Below are 15,393 nucleotides of genomic sequence, written 5' to 3'. Positions count from 1 at the left end.
ACTAAATTGTGCAATGTTTTATAGTTGGAAGTTAGAACTGTATATAAGGAATCTTATTAGCGCAGGTGTAAGGCACATGGATATTGGATAATGTAAAGGGAAAGAACATAATTGGGTGATATTTAAGAAAAATTTACAGAATCCTAGCAGAATTAATTAATTAACAAAAAAATGGCAGCTAAAAATTTACATTCCTAAACAGACATCTCTATAGCTGGACGAGAATCTTACTAATAACAATCTCAAAATATTCCGTTCCATTTTTCTTCTTTTATCAGAATCATAAACATAATCCCTTAATCTGTGGGTCTGTTTATCTTTTAAACAACAACATAATCATTCAAATATGCTAAAATGGTAAAATAATCTGTTATTAGCTGAAGTTGACAAATTTGTTTTATCATAAAGAAAAGACGAAAATAAGAATATTAGCTGAAGTTGATAGATTTGTTTTATGATAAAGAGAAGACGAAAATAAGTATCTGGACTGGAATCACAAAAGGAAAGGTAAAATGAAGGGCATCTTAACGTTGTATCTGAACAAGGAGATGAGACTGCTACTTTGAAATTAATCTTGATACTACTGTTTGGTATTATATTCGGCATAATTACACAATCTTGAACTTAGACTAAAAGGGTGTTGAAGAATATAACATTGTCATTATTATTAAAAACCCCTAAAAACAATAATGTTAACTAGTACAAGATTGCATAGTAAAAAAATGGAGGCGAAACGCATTACATCTCCGAGGATGGTGCATTTACAAATGAACAAAAGCTACATCATTAGGTGGCTATTAACTGGATTTTTGTACTTGACTAACAACTTTTAAGAATATACATTAACATGTTCTATCGTCCTTGAGACAATGATGCACTGAACTCATTAACAGAACATCTGTCATTATCTTTTGCTGATCCACCAACATCCAAGTATGTTTCAAACTTAAATATGGGCTGCTTAGGACTTGGGCATTTCATTTCACTGTTTAGCATGAGAATTAGGGCAGCCATGGTAGGACGGTCCCTAGGATGCTCTTGAACACATAGAAGGCCAACGTGTAGGCATCGCGTCATCTCTTCTGGAGATAATGGGTTGATCAATGTCTCATCCATAAAGTCTAACCCCCTTTGCTCACTCCACAATTTCCATGCCTGTAATAGTTGTACACTATCATGAGGTTCAAGACATAAATATGAGTGAAGTTGATCAAAATAGTAAGAGAGCATCAGACAACGAGTGTACTGACGTAATTGAGGAGATTAAGATTCTCTTCAACGTAAAGGAAATTTGAGTTCTTCTTGCCACTTATGATTTCTAATAGCAAGACTCCGAAGCTGAAGACATCAGATTTTTCCGAGAATACCCCCCTCAAAGCATATTCAGGAGACATGTATCCACTGCATTTGTTGCCCAAAATACATTAGTGCTTTCAGAAAGTAAATTAAGATAACAGCTTCTTTTTATTCAAAGTTGGATTGTACAGGGTAGCATTGTTAATTGGAGGTTCTGAACTTCTGTCAATTGAGAAGTACAGAAATAAGGTTGCTTACTATGTTCCAGCTACTCGGTGAGTATGCACTAGTTGCTGCTGCTTCTGAAACGTTCTTGCTAAACCAAAATCTGAAATTTTTGGATTCATCTCCTCATCCAAAAGGATATTGCTAACCTTCAAATCCCGGTGGATAATGTTCAAACAAGAATCTCTGTGCAGATATAATAGCCCTCTACCAACACCTTGAATGATGTTGAACCGTTTAGGCCAATCTAGCAGTTCTTTTTGTGATGCATCTGATCATTAATGTACGAACAGTTAATAAAGTATCAACTCTAAGAAACCCTTGGACAAGTTATACATGATGGCAACTATATTTCCAGCCATCCAGGAGAATTTGTATTTTAGGAAAATTTAGCAATGCGAAAGCTTTATTTGGACTCTAAGAGATGGAGAAAAAAATTAGAAGATAGAAAAACAGCAGCCGTACCAAAGAGAAATTTATCCAAGCTTCTGTTTGGCATGTACTCATAGATTATAAGAAGTTCGTCCCCCTCAATGCAGCACCCCAGGAGTCGTACAAGATTCCTGTGCTGGAGTTTTGATATCAATAAAATTTCATTCTTGAACTCCTCTATGCCTTGCCCCGTTCGATTAGAAAGTCTTTTTACTGCTATTTCTGGTCCACCTTTTAGCTTTCCCTATGCAAAGTCCGCCAATTAAAAGTCAAATGATCAGAACACATATTTTACAAACCCCTCCCCTCCCCAAAAAAAGAAAAAAAGGAAAAGAAGCTACAATTCATAATTTTAATAATCAAATCACATGTAATGCAAGTTCCACGGTAAACTTGAGTGTATTTGATCACATATTAGGTTAAGTGCTTGAGGAAAAGTGTAGTTACCTTGAAAACTGGACCAAATCCTCCTTCCCCGAGCTTGTTATCTACTTTGAAGTTATTTGTTGCTGTGGCAATTACCTCAAATTCAATCAGTGGAAGTTCAATTGGATCTTCTTTCTTTAAATTGCCAACCCAGAAACTTTCTATTGTGTAGTCTTTTGAAATGTTGCATGAATCACCCAGACTAAAGCTTCTGGCTCCTTTTCTCTTCTGTCCTGTTAAAGAAAGCAAATAATCTCATGATCAAGCTAGACCGTCCGTTGCATAGCTGTGTTGACAAAACCATTAAAGTATTTTAATTTGTCAATCCTATTTTTTCCCTTGTTAGATTTAGGGAGGACATATAAAATTACCTGTTGGATAAATCTTGTGCTTGAGAAAACAAAATAGAACAAAGCCGAAAAAGAGAACGGAAAATACTGCAGAACATATGATTAGTGCTCTTTTACGCTTCCGCATACCTGGAAAGACTGAAAAATAGTTTAATAAACTACTGCAGCAGATGGATTACTCGTAAAGTTAGTGTAAACCAAATTAATTAGTAGTTACCTAACTCTGAGTAAGCAAGCCGAAGGAAAAGATCTTCCCCAGCGTATGAGTAATCCTGCATATCTAAAAGATCTCCAGACCACACCATACACCTAATTCCTGCCACATAAGCATAAGCTGTGCAAGAACAATTTTTCAAACACAACCTTTCACATTCACTAGCACTATCAAGGTGAAAAATAGCAGCAAGATCAGGCAGTTTCAGTCCACTAAACTTCAAAAATGCGTCCTGCTGTGCAACCCCAGAAGACGTGCTGTTTCCCTTCGGCTGGCATAGTAATTTAGTTCGCCTCACGCAACCACCTGTCCAGTTTCCTTTGCTCCATTCGTCATTAGACCGTGGCACAAACCCTCTTAAGCAGCTGCAAATTGGTAGTTTGTTCTTGCTGCAGACTGCTGAAGGTCCACAAGTGTTATATATATCACATGGTGCATGTACCATCTTAGCATAAACATCCCAAGTTGGATCTCCATCGGTCCACTGAACAACTTGAACAGACCCTGTAGATTGAAGTTCCACGAAAGTTAAGAATGAATTATTTGGGAGAAAGGTGAAATATGTAGTTCCTTCTTGAAATTCTTGCTGAAAAACAAACTGAACTATATAGGCTGCTGAATCTATATAAGGCAGACCAATGAACTTCAGTCCATTCCACTCCCCGGTTCTGTAGTAGGGAGTAGATTTGTTCCATATGAAAAACTGAGGAGGAAGTTGCTCCGAGATTCCAATAGAAAAATTTCCTGGCGAGGGGTCGTTTTCCTTCTGCCAAGAAGATAAGAGCCATCTCTCCCCAGTTTTCTTGTTAAAACCTATTTTCATTCCTGGCAAGAAAGTATCGCAAGGATAATCAAAACTCTCAAAGAAGCATTGTCCTGAGACATTATCTTTAAGTACTAAATTCCCACTGTTCAGGAGAACAACTTCAACTGTGTTATTAGTGGGGACAGACACACTGCTTGACCAGATAACATTCTGTGTACCATCAAGAAGTATCAAATTTCCATTTTTGCTAATTGAAAGACTCGCCGCAGAATCAGAAACTTTAAGTGGATTTTCTCTGTTTGCAACCCACACAACTTTAAGAGGAGTGATATTCTTAAACCATATCCCCAGGTACCTTTTATCGGAATTGGCAGGAGTAAAGAATCCTAATTCAAAAACCTGACTGGCAGAAGTTAATGTCTCTCCTACTAAGAGTTTTTGGGATTGCAGTATGGTGTCTAAGGCATTAATGTAATATGATTGAATGATACAGTAAGAAAGAAGAGAGATCAAAAGAATTTTCCAAGCTTGTCTAAATACCATTTTCATAAATGGAATTCTATCCTAATTAACAAACATCAAGGGACACTTAAAAGAGTCATAGCTCAATTAACAATTACCAAAAAGAGGAAGTAGAAACAAGAAAGAACCTTGTTGAAATTCTCTTCCAAGTAATTCAACATGGTGACGAGAATTATATAATAGAAAAAAATATAAAATCTATCAGAATGTCCAAAAAACTAATCAGAACATTTTTGGACAATGATTTTTTTTTTTGTTTTTTCCTTTTCTAGTGTATGTTATAAGAATGAGTATTGAAGTCAAATTTAAACTTTCCCCCTAGATACCTAGGTTTAAACATATGCACACAGCATACTTGGGAGTAAAGTCACTATAACTTGTTTTACTTGATCTGAGCTTTATTTGGACTAAACACTAAAGTCCACATCTGGGAATAAAGATGTTCTATTTAAAACAGTAACTTAAGAAGAAAAAAGGAAAAGGAGAAAAGGAACAATGCAAAATAGGCTGACCTGAATACAGCAGTATTTGAATTCCAGGTCAATTTCTCCCTTGTATCTCAACAAGTCCCTAAAGACCAAATTTACAATGTCAACACTCTGCCGACTAGGTTTCAGATCATCTGATGCACTAAGTAGGCGTTTGGCCAAAGATTCCAAATATTTTTCACTTAATGTGGAATTTATGGAGTTGAAATTGAAGATGGAGTTGTGTTTGTTTATACTTTTTGCAAATAATATTTGGAATAATGTTCATACTGGAATGTATTTAAATGCAGCTTCAAAAGTGAAAAGTGAGTTGGAAAACAGGTTATAAGTTGTTTTCCAAATTTGAAATACAACTTTAAGTTGGATTTTGGAATTTTCACAACCAAACGCTGATTTTGTGAAATTTATTCTGGAAAAAAGCGAATAATTTTTATGGCCAGACGGGTCATTAATATTCTTTGAAAAAAAAAAAGCATTTGAAAAGAATTGTTTGATTCTCCAAGTACATAATACTGTCGGTATTTTTGGAATGGGGGAAAAATTATTTAGCTTTTGATCAATCTCACCAAATTCCCTGAGCAATTGAGTCGTATTCTGCTTGGGAACGACGGAAAATCGAGCAGTAAGACGAAATGCATTTTGTTCTTTGTATTCAATAAGTATTGCATGGCTGAATAATTCAAGGAAGGGCAGATTGCACGGAGAGTCTTTTAAGTAGATGCGGGCGGTCAGAGCGGGACTTCTTTTCCCTGGTGCTATTTGGCCAAGGTGGGACAAGGCTTTGATTTATGGATACTTCATGGGATGGAGTTAAGGTATCATTCTGCAGCACAAAGTTTAGAAATAATGATCCGTGGGAACAACAGAAACAGAACAAATGCATGTCTCCCATTTTGGCCATGCCACTTTCTTTTATTTCTTGTCCATTTTGTTTCCAACCTTATAGGCTATAGCTGCCCGAGCTGCACCAGGAGTTCAATTATTTAGTCTTTCTAATCCCTTTGTACAAAATTTCCATGTTTCTAAGGTATGTCCTGTCCTTAATTTCATTTCCTTAGAGGAGATGATGATATCTATGTCCTTATAATTGTATTGTTTAACATTATCTTTCTTTGATGTATTACAAAAAGGCTACTGTTATTGCTTATTTATTGTTCAAGGAGCATAAAGTTGTTTCTACAAGTGAAAAAGCTTGGAAGATCACAGTGCAATTGATTTGGAATACACAATCCATTACTAAGTTGGATTAGTTGAAATCAAACTCCGAACTACACCAATAGATGGAGTTGAAGATTTTTTCCACGTTTGAGTTTCATGCAACAACTGATGATCCACATCCACAAACCAAATTAGCAATAATTAATTAAATAATTCATTGCATTTCCCTTCTGTCTCAAATGGAGCACAAGCCAATCTTCCTACATATAGTTCGATTTATGCAGAATCTAGTAAGAACTATTGCTTGTGTTTCAACGGACTGAGTACTAGTTCTCAAGTTTAGAAGAACTGCAAAAATGGTTTCTTGGAGTGATAGGAGATAGAAAGCATGCAATTCTGTCCCTTGATTATGCAGTGATATATTCTGACCGATTGAAATGCTTCATTTTAACTAGATACGACAAGCGGGACTTGCTCGATTGGTGGAGCATCCACCTACAAAACAGTAAAGAAAAAGAGTAACTGGGGAACATATTCCAATTTCAAAAACTTAGCCATATTGATTGAGCAGTTGTGACGTCTCTCATTCAGCTTGAAGAGCTGAACCACCTACTATACACATACTGTGCTAAAGTATACCTAGCTAACAAAAAAATTATGAAGATATTTCCAAGTATAACTTGAACACAGTTACATTACTTAATCCCATTCTCTTGAAATGAAGCAGGTATGTAAGAAGGAACAAGCGTTAAACAATCATCTACCTATTAATACACTAATTGTGACATTGTTTGAAGACGGGTCCTGATTCCCCTGCCATACATCTTCATCGACAGATCTTCCCATTGAGGTATAAGTAGGTTGCCTAGGCAACGGCAGCCTTACATTGTCAGTTTCCAACATCAAAACCACAGAAGACATGTTTGGTCTGTGAACAGCCAAATCTTGAACACAAAGCAATGCCAAGTGTATACATCTCAATGCTTCATCATGTTGACAACCATCCCAAATTGAACGATCCACTATGTCCATTGGTCTACCTTCATCCCACTTCTCCCATGCCTGAAATATTTTCCACCAAAAAAATATGAGAAAGATGACCACTGTGTCATTGCTCATCACACAAGGAAATTAACCCCATTATTCGGACAGCTTGTTCTGGATTAAACAGTGAAGAAAATTATTGAGACTTACATATTCAATGATGCCTGAATGCTCATCCGTCCGAAAGCTTGTATTTCTACGCCCACATATAATCTCAAGCAATAGTATGCCGAAGCTGTAGACATCAGACTTGCCCGAGAACAGGCCTCCCATTGCATACTCCGGAGCCATATATCCACTGTGTTTAGCAACAAGGTGTGAATGAAATGAATTTAGCTCCAGAAACAAGTTGAAATTTGAAATTAGAGTCTGTTAAAAGGTTTTAAATCAAATGATACTTACTATGTGCCTACGACCCTATTTGTATTTGCTTCATTTTGGTTTCCTCCAAAAATTCTGGCCATGCCAAAGTCTGAAATTTTTGGGGTCATCTCTTCATCCAACAGAATGTTACTAGCCTTTAGATCCCTATGGATTATTCTAAGCCTTGAATCTCTATGGAGATACAGTAATCCTCGGGCAATTCCTTCGATAATGTTGAAGCGTTTTCTCCAGTCTAACTGGGATTTCCTAACAGTATCTGTCAAAGTTTAATACAATTGTTAGTGATCTATCTCAATGAGATGTGTTGCTATGGTACATCTATGGAAGCAGCAGAATTTCCTGAACTTACCAAATAGAAATGTATCTAAGCTTTTGTTGGGCATGTACTCATAAATCAGCATTTTTTCTTCTCCTTCAACAGAGCACCCCAAAAGTCTAACAAGATTTCTGTGTTGTAATTTTGCTATTAGAGTGATCTCGTTCTTGAACTCCTCAACACCTTGTCCAGACATTTGTGAAAGCCTCTTTACAGCAACTTCTTGACCACAAGGTAGCCTTCCCTAAAGATTTCATAAACATTAACTTTAGTCCAAAACAAGGCCATATACTTCCTAATAGAAACAGAAAAATCCATCATGATTGAAAATTTACCTTGTAAACAGGACCAAATCCCCCTTGCCCAAGCTTGTTTGCAAGAGAAAAGTCGCCCGTAGCTGTGGCCACCATGCTGAAGCTGAAAAATGATAATTCTGAACCATTTCCTTGATGCCCTTCGGCATTGAGGTCACCTGGCCCAGAGAATTCCGTGGAGAACTCTCCACTCCTAACTAGATGGTTTTTTGGAATTTCATTGGTTCTCTTGGATTCTGAAAATTAAATTTTAAGTCTAAGTTATAAGTACAACATGGAACACATAATAAACGCAACTAGCCAAGTCAGAAAGGTTGCTGCGTCAAAATTTACCTAGTTTTCTGGCCTTGTACCTACATACTAGCCAAACAGCTACCATAACAACCAAAGCCAGAGCTACTAGAATTGATATTACAACAATTTTAATCGTCCTGTTTTTCTTACCTGTTCCAAAAGATAGAGAAAATCAAGTAAGAGAAAGGCTAATCATTCTTCAAACACAAGGAGAAACAAAGATGTCGGCTTAAACTTTGAGCTTGCTACTAATAGAAACAAACAGAAAAACTCTTTCCTCTAAAGCGCAACTACTTTGGATTTGAATTTGTACTATACTTTTACGAATAAGATCGGTAGAGGTTCACGAATTCAGCAGAAAGTAATGTCCTTACCAAATTCAGAAGGATCTAGGCGAACATACAGAGTGTTCCCGCCTTCCTCAAAATGCTCAATATCAACTAAATCATCACGCCATATCATACAATTGATTACTCTGACAAAAGCATAAGCATTGCAGGAACAATCATCCAGGCACCTGATTTTGCACTCCTCTATGTTTCCATCTGCAATATCTGCATAATCAGGCAATTTAACTCTCTGAAAAGCCCTAAATCTGTCATTTTTTCCACTATTATTCCTCAAAACACTGCTATTGCTCCTCCTGCATTCCAATTCGGTCCTCCTAACACATCCTCCTCTCCGGTTCCCAGCATGCCACTGCTCCGGAACACGTGGTACAAATCCTTCTAAACAAAGGCATACTTCTTTATTACATTTCGCGAAATTCCCACAAAAGTTATACAAGTCACAACCACCTGCTGGCCTAGATTGTAACGTGTTCCATCGCCCCTTTCCTTCGTCCCACCTCTGTTGCAGCTCATTTCCGGTCACAGTAAGCTGGAACCTCACCAAAGCAGATGTGTTTGAGGAAGCGTAAGTGAAGAACAATCTACCATCATCGTCGTTATTAATTTTGAAACCAGAAAACAAAATAGATCTAGTCACATTTGGAATGCCAGTGAATTCCACCCCATCAAATTGTCCACTTCTCCAACGTCTATCCGATCCATCCCAGATAACAATCTGCGGTGCTCCACGAGGATCAACCCCCAATGAGTACCTTCCAGGTGAAGGGTCACTTTCATTTGTCCAAGAACTCAAAACTTTACGCTCATTGCCTTGTCTTTCCATTAAAACTCTCATTCCAGGCAAAAAGGTATCTGTAGGATGCAAGAAACTCTCCCACAAGGCAGAATTTAACCTGGTAGCATCCCTGTCATTGTTACGGATAACAAGATTTCCATCGTCCATGATACAAGCCGTAGAATTCCTGGTTTCGACAGAAACATTAGATGACCAGAGTAAATCTCCATGTCCATTTTTAACAACCAAATTCCCAATTTTGTCAATCAAAAAGGTACCATTTTTATCATGGACAGGCTTGTTCCTGTTGGCAACCCAAATAACTGTCTTTACTTTAATATCAGCGTACCATATACCAAGATACCTTTTACTAGAACCTGTAGTAGGACTAAAGAACCCCAAAACAAATTTCCCTTCTTTAGAAGTGATGTTATCACCATCTTTTAAAGTCTCTCCTAGTGTAAATCTGTCACCAGCTAAACAGAATGAGGAGAAACAAGAAAGAACGAAAAGAAACACGAACCAAATGGGAAGTCTAAAGCCAGTAGCCATTCAAGAATTTGGAAATGGTGATGCCTGAATTCAAGAATGGATAATTTGAATGAACTCTCAAGAAATGGGAGTTAAACAAAAGAAGAATAGTAAAAGGGTATAGAAAACAAAAGAAAGAAGAAGGTTCTGATGATCTGCGGATTGGTTGTCGAAGTAGGAATAATATTAGGAGCAGAGAAAGATTGACCTGAAAAAGGTTGTCTTTATATGTAGTTGAGGATTCTTGGCTGACCAGCCACCTTCTCTCTGCCCCCACAAGTAATAAGACCTTGATTTCAATAATATATTCCACTAGGACTACTTGTTAGAAAACGTGTGCAAACACAAATGTACTCACAGTAAATCCCAATTAATCCTATCGTTACAATGTAAGTGTTTTAATTTGACTAGGTGTACAATTTAAGAAGATAAAAGAGATTTTGGGATCTTTATAAACTAGAGATGCATGTAATATGTTAAAATATTATGTGAATCTTGTAAACTTAAATATGATATGTAGAAGAGAATGTTGCTATTAAAAATCAATACAAAATAAGATTTTCTTTTAAAACATATTAAAAAAAGAAGAGGTAAAACACTGAAATTTAAAACGAGGTAGTATTTACCAAAAAATGTATACCGATTTGATAAATATTTACTCCCACCGGATGTTTATACCTAACTAAACAATTAACCTTAAAAATCAATAAATCAAAATGAAAATGTATATCACTTAACCATGGTTAAGTAATAAAAATATATACGTCAGACATATATATTCTTTTATTCATTGACCTAGTGTAAACAACCGGCGAGAGGAATTTTTTACCAAAAGATTTTTACACTGTGAATTTGTAGAACTGTTTACTTCTCTTCTTTGCCAAATATCAAATCACAAGGACTAAAATTAAAATTGTTAATATTTGGATGATTAAAAGTGATAATTTTCATTCTTTTTAAGTATTTTTTTGGGGAATGCAGATGAATTGCTTGCCACTTTTGGTTTGGGAAAAAAATAATTAATTCAAATAGAAGTGAGATTCAAAGTAAACTTTGCCATAAACTGCTTTTCTAGAGAAGTAAATGAGTATTACTATAATTTTTAGGTCAAGAGTCAATTTTACTGAGACCAAAAAGAAGTGATATTTAAAGGAAGATAAATTTCTCTTTTCCAGCACACGTGATTTGTTATCTAACAAACACACTAAATTTAGATAATCAGATTATGTGGATATGCAGTTAGATTATGAGTTAATTAATATCTTCTTGTTTGTTCTCACTTACTGATTGCAAATGGTCTTTTTTTCCTTTTGACAAAAGTAAACTGCAAATGGTCTCATATGACATAAAATCGGTGAAATTTTGCGGTTTACTTGTGTCTCAAGTCATTAATTATAACTATTCAAAATAATAAGCATATTCTTTCAAGAAATTTCCGTTTTTAAATGTCCACAATATCTGCATCAACAAACCCTTTCATATCGATTAATTTCCAACCTGCTAGGTCTTTTGGGTGGGTTGCAACGTTCTACCCCGAAAATGACATAATCCCTCCGTCCACTTTATATGACTTTATTTAACTTAGTATAGAATTAAAAAAAAAACAATAAAATTATGTATAACTTAAATTTATATAACATATCGAATGTATAAATTAAATTTATATAAAAATTATTCTTACAAGAGCATATAATTAGCGACAAAATATTTAAAAATATTAAAGTTATAAAGTTATCCCATATATATAGTAACATGTCAATCTTATTCGACTGAGCAAAATATGAAAGAACGGAGGGGGAATACTTTTTTCTCATCGCATTATATTATTAGATATTTTATTCCACACAATCTTTTATGTAACATTTTCCCGTTTACATTTAAATTTAGTGTTAGCATTTACTGAAGAATCTATAAGTAATTTTTTCAAAAGGAATAAAAGTTATCATCGAGGGGTATAAGAACCTTGCACCAAAAAAATCAATTTTCTTTTTCTTTTCTTTTGATATGAGATATAATTTGGCCAAAGTCGCTTTCACATAAGAACAAATTGATAAATTCAACGTCAAGCATGGTACAAACAATTATATGTTGAACACCCTTCAATAAAAAATTATATTATTTGTATAAAAACATTATATTGCTTATAATACCCTTAGTAAAATCTGTGGCTTCGGCATCACCTGTTGTTCACTATACTTGAGTGATGAGGTAAAAACCTCATATATTGTCCTCTTTATTTTTCTGAATAATTGATAAATAATTTTTCTTTTGACGTTTTGGTCCTAAAACACTACCCCTTTTTCTATTAATGGGGTGGATGATGATGTCCCTTTACTCTTCCTTATCCCTTTTGATAAACCTCCCCAGATACTTTCTTTATTTTCTAGATTATTGATAAATACTTCTTCTTTTAATGTGGTCCTTAAACACTAAATAAATCCTTGGTTGACTTGACCCCCATCCGGCCCTCTTTTTTGTTTTCTACTAATGGAGTGGGTAAAATCCCATTACTCTTTCGGTCTTTTCTTATTTCTAGTAAAATCAAGGAGAGGTTGTATCAAATTAAATTTTTAGATGAAAAGATTAACAACTCCACCGCAAAGCTGACTTTTCTAACAATATGTTTAGCTAAATATAAAAAGGTTTGGCACTAGAACACTTAAATATTTTTTCTTGAAAAAAGCACTCACAAAGAAAAAGAAGAAAAACAGAATTTAAGCTTATCATTAAAAAAAAAAAAAAAAAAAAATTATCGCTAACTAACAATGCATGAAGCAAAAAACGATAAAGGCAGAAAAAAAAAAAATCGGATCTGTTCATATATTCATCATCGGCTGCACTTGAAAAAACTGATGCATGTCTTAATTAATGATGAAAAAAAAACAATGACAATTCCAGTAGTGTTCCAATGGAGTATTATCAGATCTGGAACCATCTCGTTTTAGATACTGTTATTGTTCCTATATTATTTTTGTTCTATTTATTCCTATTTAACATGTCTTTTTTCTTTTCTCTTGATGAATATTACTATAATTAATCCGGATCTGCGCATTGGATTCTGAATTAGTTATTCCTTTGATGAATAATAGAAATTCAGATCCGCGCAATAGATTTTTAATTAATTATTACTTAATCAATGGTGCATGTTACTTATCAGCATATGGTCTCCACTAAGTTTGGATTTAGAAATGAGTAATAACACGTACGTATGAGTCTCAAGTTGATCCTCGTACTCATTTTTTTTCAATATAAGGAGTACTGCTATTATAATTTTTCCTATAGTCTATTTTAGTTTATTTAACGTTTTCTTCTTTTAGTCTCGTCAAATTAAACTTTCACGTGTGTCAACAACTAACCCTTGCATTCACACATAAATGGGGAATAAAAGTGCATAAACTATGACTAATAGCACATTACAGGACCATACTAGGAAAAATAGCATCTCTTTTTCTCTCATTTCACTTTCTTGAAGTTGACAGGGTCATGATGTGGATGGATGTTAATGTAACAATAACTTCTGGCTCACCTAATTTTGTGTTTATATTTAGCATCATCTTTTTCGTACTTGTAAGACATTAAATTATAGGGAGAATGACGTATATACACATAAGAATATGGTATATTTATAAAATATGACGATACTTTTCAGTTTACAAAGCATAACAATAGATTTCTTACAAAGCATATAAAAAAAAATCATTAAAGGCTTAAAATTTTCGCTCAATTTTTTTGTGTATAAAAAATGTATGAAAATTGTATGAAATATGTATTTCTCCCTCAAAGCTTAAGAATTTCGCTCAATATTTTGTGTATGAAAATAGAATGGAATATGTATATCTAGCTCTAGCCTTAGAATTCTCACATTTTTCGTGTATCGCTCAAGGCTTAGAATTTCGGTCACAATTTCGTGTATGAAAACTGTATGAAATATGTATATAAGTATATAATTTTTATATAAAGTTCATGTTAGGTGTTTGGAAATTTAATACAACTACAACAACATTGTATACGACTTTCATACAAATTTAATACAAATAATACAACATAGTATAAAACTTAAAATTCAATTTTCATACAAACTCAACATTTAATTATCATACAACATTAATACAATTTTGAATCTCACTTCAAAATTTGAAATTTTTAAGCCTTTCAAAAAGAGAAACCCTTCTTCTCAAATCTTCCAATAATCTCATCAACCTGAAACATATTATCAATAAAGGATACAAAATTAATCAAAGAAAAACAGCTTCAATTCATTCCAATTCTTTTGCCTCTGAGTTCAGAATGATAGATCTACAGTATCTAGGATTAGTGACAAGCAAAACACAGACGACCCGGATGCCTAATTGATACTCAGTAAAACTTGTTTTCTCCATATTTGTCGATCTGCTCCGTGAACAGAATGGAGATCTACGGTGGTGTTAATGGAGATCTGCGGTGGTGTTGTGGTGGTTCGGGTGAGCTACAGTGAAGGCACAAAGAAAACACATTGCTCTCTATTGCTTCTCACTCCGATGGAAAAAAATTGCTCTCCCCCTGTTTTTCCAGATCTGTTACGTGAACGGAAGGGGAGAGAAGGGTTGGGCTTTTAAATTTTTTCAGATTTAATATGTTTTGTAATTAAGTTGTTATGTTTTGTAAATAAATAAAAAATATCGTAATATAGTATCTTAATATTATTTTGTCATATTTAAAAACAAAGAGGGGAAGAAAAGGACGGAGTGCCAGATACTCTTTTTCTTTGTCTTTTCTCATGTAAGATTTGTTGTGCTAAACTAAATGGCTATTATTTAAGTTAAAAGAGTAAAAACCTGCTAATTAGCCAAGGCTCAAAGCATCTGAATGGCGAAAAGCGTTTTTTTTTTTTTTTTTTCATTTTTAAATACTTATTTTTAAGAATGAAGGTATTTGGTCTTTTATTTTTTGTGAAAGAATAAGTGTTTTTGAATGGTAGTAGAAAGTGTTTAACAAGTAGTTTTTTTAAAAAATAAGTTTTTTTTTTTTAGAACAAGACTATCCAATATATATATAAAAAAAATCATATTTACTTAATTAAAATCATCGGTCACTTCCTTTTTTGCAATTTGACACGTAAAACACCCTTTCAAAGACTAAACACAAACAAGTACATAATAAAAAACACTTTTTAAATGATTTAGCCAACACAAATCACCACTCTTCCAAAACACTTTTAATAAGAAATAATTCTATGATTTTATCGGCTTCACCAAAGGGATAAAAGAGGGAATAAACTCAAGCAGTTAAACAGAGAAAAGTGGGAGAGAAGTGCAAAATGAATTTAATGATGCAGGGAACATGCATGGCACCTCTTAAGTAAGACAAAATCTTTTTGGGGCATGGGTGTCCTTTCTTTAATACTCCCTCGTGATTAAAAAAAAAATGTCTACTTATCAAATCAATAAAGAATTAACTTTATTTTTTCAGTTTTGGCCTTATTAAGTGTTTAAGTAACAAAATCCCAATATCTATTTAATTAGGGTAGTT

General features: G+C 34.4%; 2 protein-coding genes across 5 annotated transcripts; both read right to left on the bottom strand.

The window, feature by feature from the left end:
• Nucleotides 1–640: 640 nt before the first annotated feature.
• Nucleotides 641–5,023, bottom strand: LOC132046261 (G-type lectin S-receptor-like serine/threonine-protein kinase At1g61550). Of its 4 annotated transcripts, none has more exons than XM_059436844.1 (8): nucleotides 4,744–5,023; nucleotides 2,947–3,768; nucleotides 2,751–2,867; nucleotides 2,401–2,612; nucleotides 1,987–2,197; nucleotides 1,555–1,792; nucleotides 1,251–1,401; nucleotides 641–1,155 (listed from the first exon to the last, which is right to left on the bottom strand). In XM_059436844.1, exons 2-8 carry the CDS (start codon nucleotides 3,764–3,766, stop codon nucleotides 853–855), a joined length of 2,052 nt encoding a protein of 683 aa, XP_059292827.1. In that variant the 5' UTR covers nucleotides 3,767–3,768; nucleotides 4,744–5,023; the 3' UTR covers nucleotides 641–852. The 4 variants fall into 4 exon arrangements, with proteins under 4 accessions (XP_059292827.1, XP_059292826.1, XP_059292825.1 ...); XM_059436843.1 differs by lacking the exon at nucleotides 4,744–5,023 and having other exon boundaries at nucleotides 2,947–3,447; nucleotides 3,580–4,453; XM_059436842.1 differs by lacking the exon at nucleotides 4,744–5,023 and having other exon boundaries at nucleotides 2,751–2,858; nucleotides 2,947–4,456.
• Nucleotides 5,024–6,297: 1,274 nt separating this feature from the next.
• LOC132046262 (G-type lectin S-receptor-like serine/threonine-protein kinase B120) lies at nucleotides 6,298–10,101 on the bottom strand. The gene is made up of 7 exons (XM_059436845.1): nucleotides 8,604–10,101; nucleotides 8,269–8,379; nucleotides 7,957–8,171; nucleotides 7,655–7,865; nucleotides 7,324–7,561; nucleotides 7,072–7,219; nucleotides 6,298–6,939 (listed from the first exon to the last, which is right to left on the bottom strand). Exons 1-7 carry the CDS (start codon nucleotides 9,904–9,906, stop codon nucleotides 6,634–6,636), a joined length of 2,532 nt encoding a protein of 843 aa, XP_059292828.1. The 5' UTR covers nucleotides 9,907–10,101; the 3' UTR covers nucleotides 6,298–6,633.
• Nucleotides 10,102–15,393: the final 5,292 nt, after the last annotated feature.

This window comes from Lycium ferocissimum, chromosome 2 (genome assembly GCF_029784015.1).
Source record: "Lycium ferocissimum isolate CSIRO_LF1 chromosome 2, AGI_CSIRO_Lferr_CH_V1, whole genome shotgun sequence".
Lineage (NCBI taxonomy): Eukaryota > Viridiplantae > Streptophyta > Magnoliopsida > Solanales > Solanaceae > Lycium > Lycium ferocissimum.
The sequence above is the reverse complement of the archived record's forward strand: the minus strand, read 5'-3'. Positions and strand labels throughout refer to the sequence as shown.

Coding starts and splice junctions, on each gene's coding strand:
- LOC132046262 (XM_059436845.1), bottom strand. CDS start 9,906: ATGGCTACTGGCTTTAGACTTCCCATTTGGTTCGTGTTTCTTTTCGTT. Junction 8,380..8,603: donor CCTAGATCCTTCTGAATTTG/GTAAGGACATTA, acceptor CTTTTGGAACAG/GTAAGAAAAACAGGACGATT. Junction 7,220..7,323: donor AATAGGGTCGTAGGCACATA/GTAAGTATCATT, acceptor TGCTAAACACAG/TGGATATATGGCTCCGGAGT.
- LOC132046261 (XM_059436839.1), bottom strand. CDS start 4,258: ATGAAAATGGTATTTAGACAAGCTTGGAAAATTCTTTTGATCTCTCTT. Junction 2,868..2,946: donor GCTTGCTTACTCAGAGTTAG/GTAACTACTAAT, acceptor ACTATTTTTCAG/TCTTTCCAGGTATGCGGAAG. Junction 1,402..1,554: donor CACCGAGTAGCTGGAACATA/GTAAGCAACCTT, acceptor CAACAAATGCAG/TGGATACATGTCTCCTGAAT.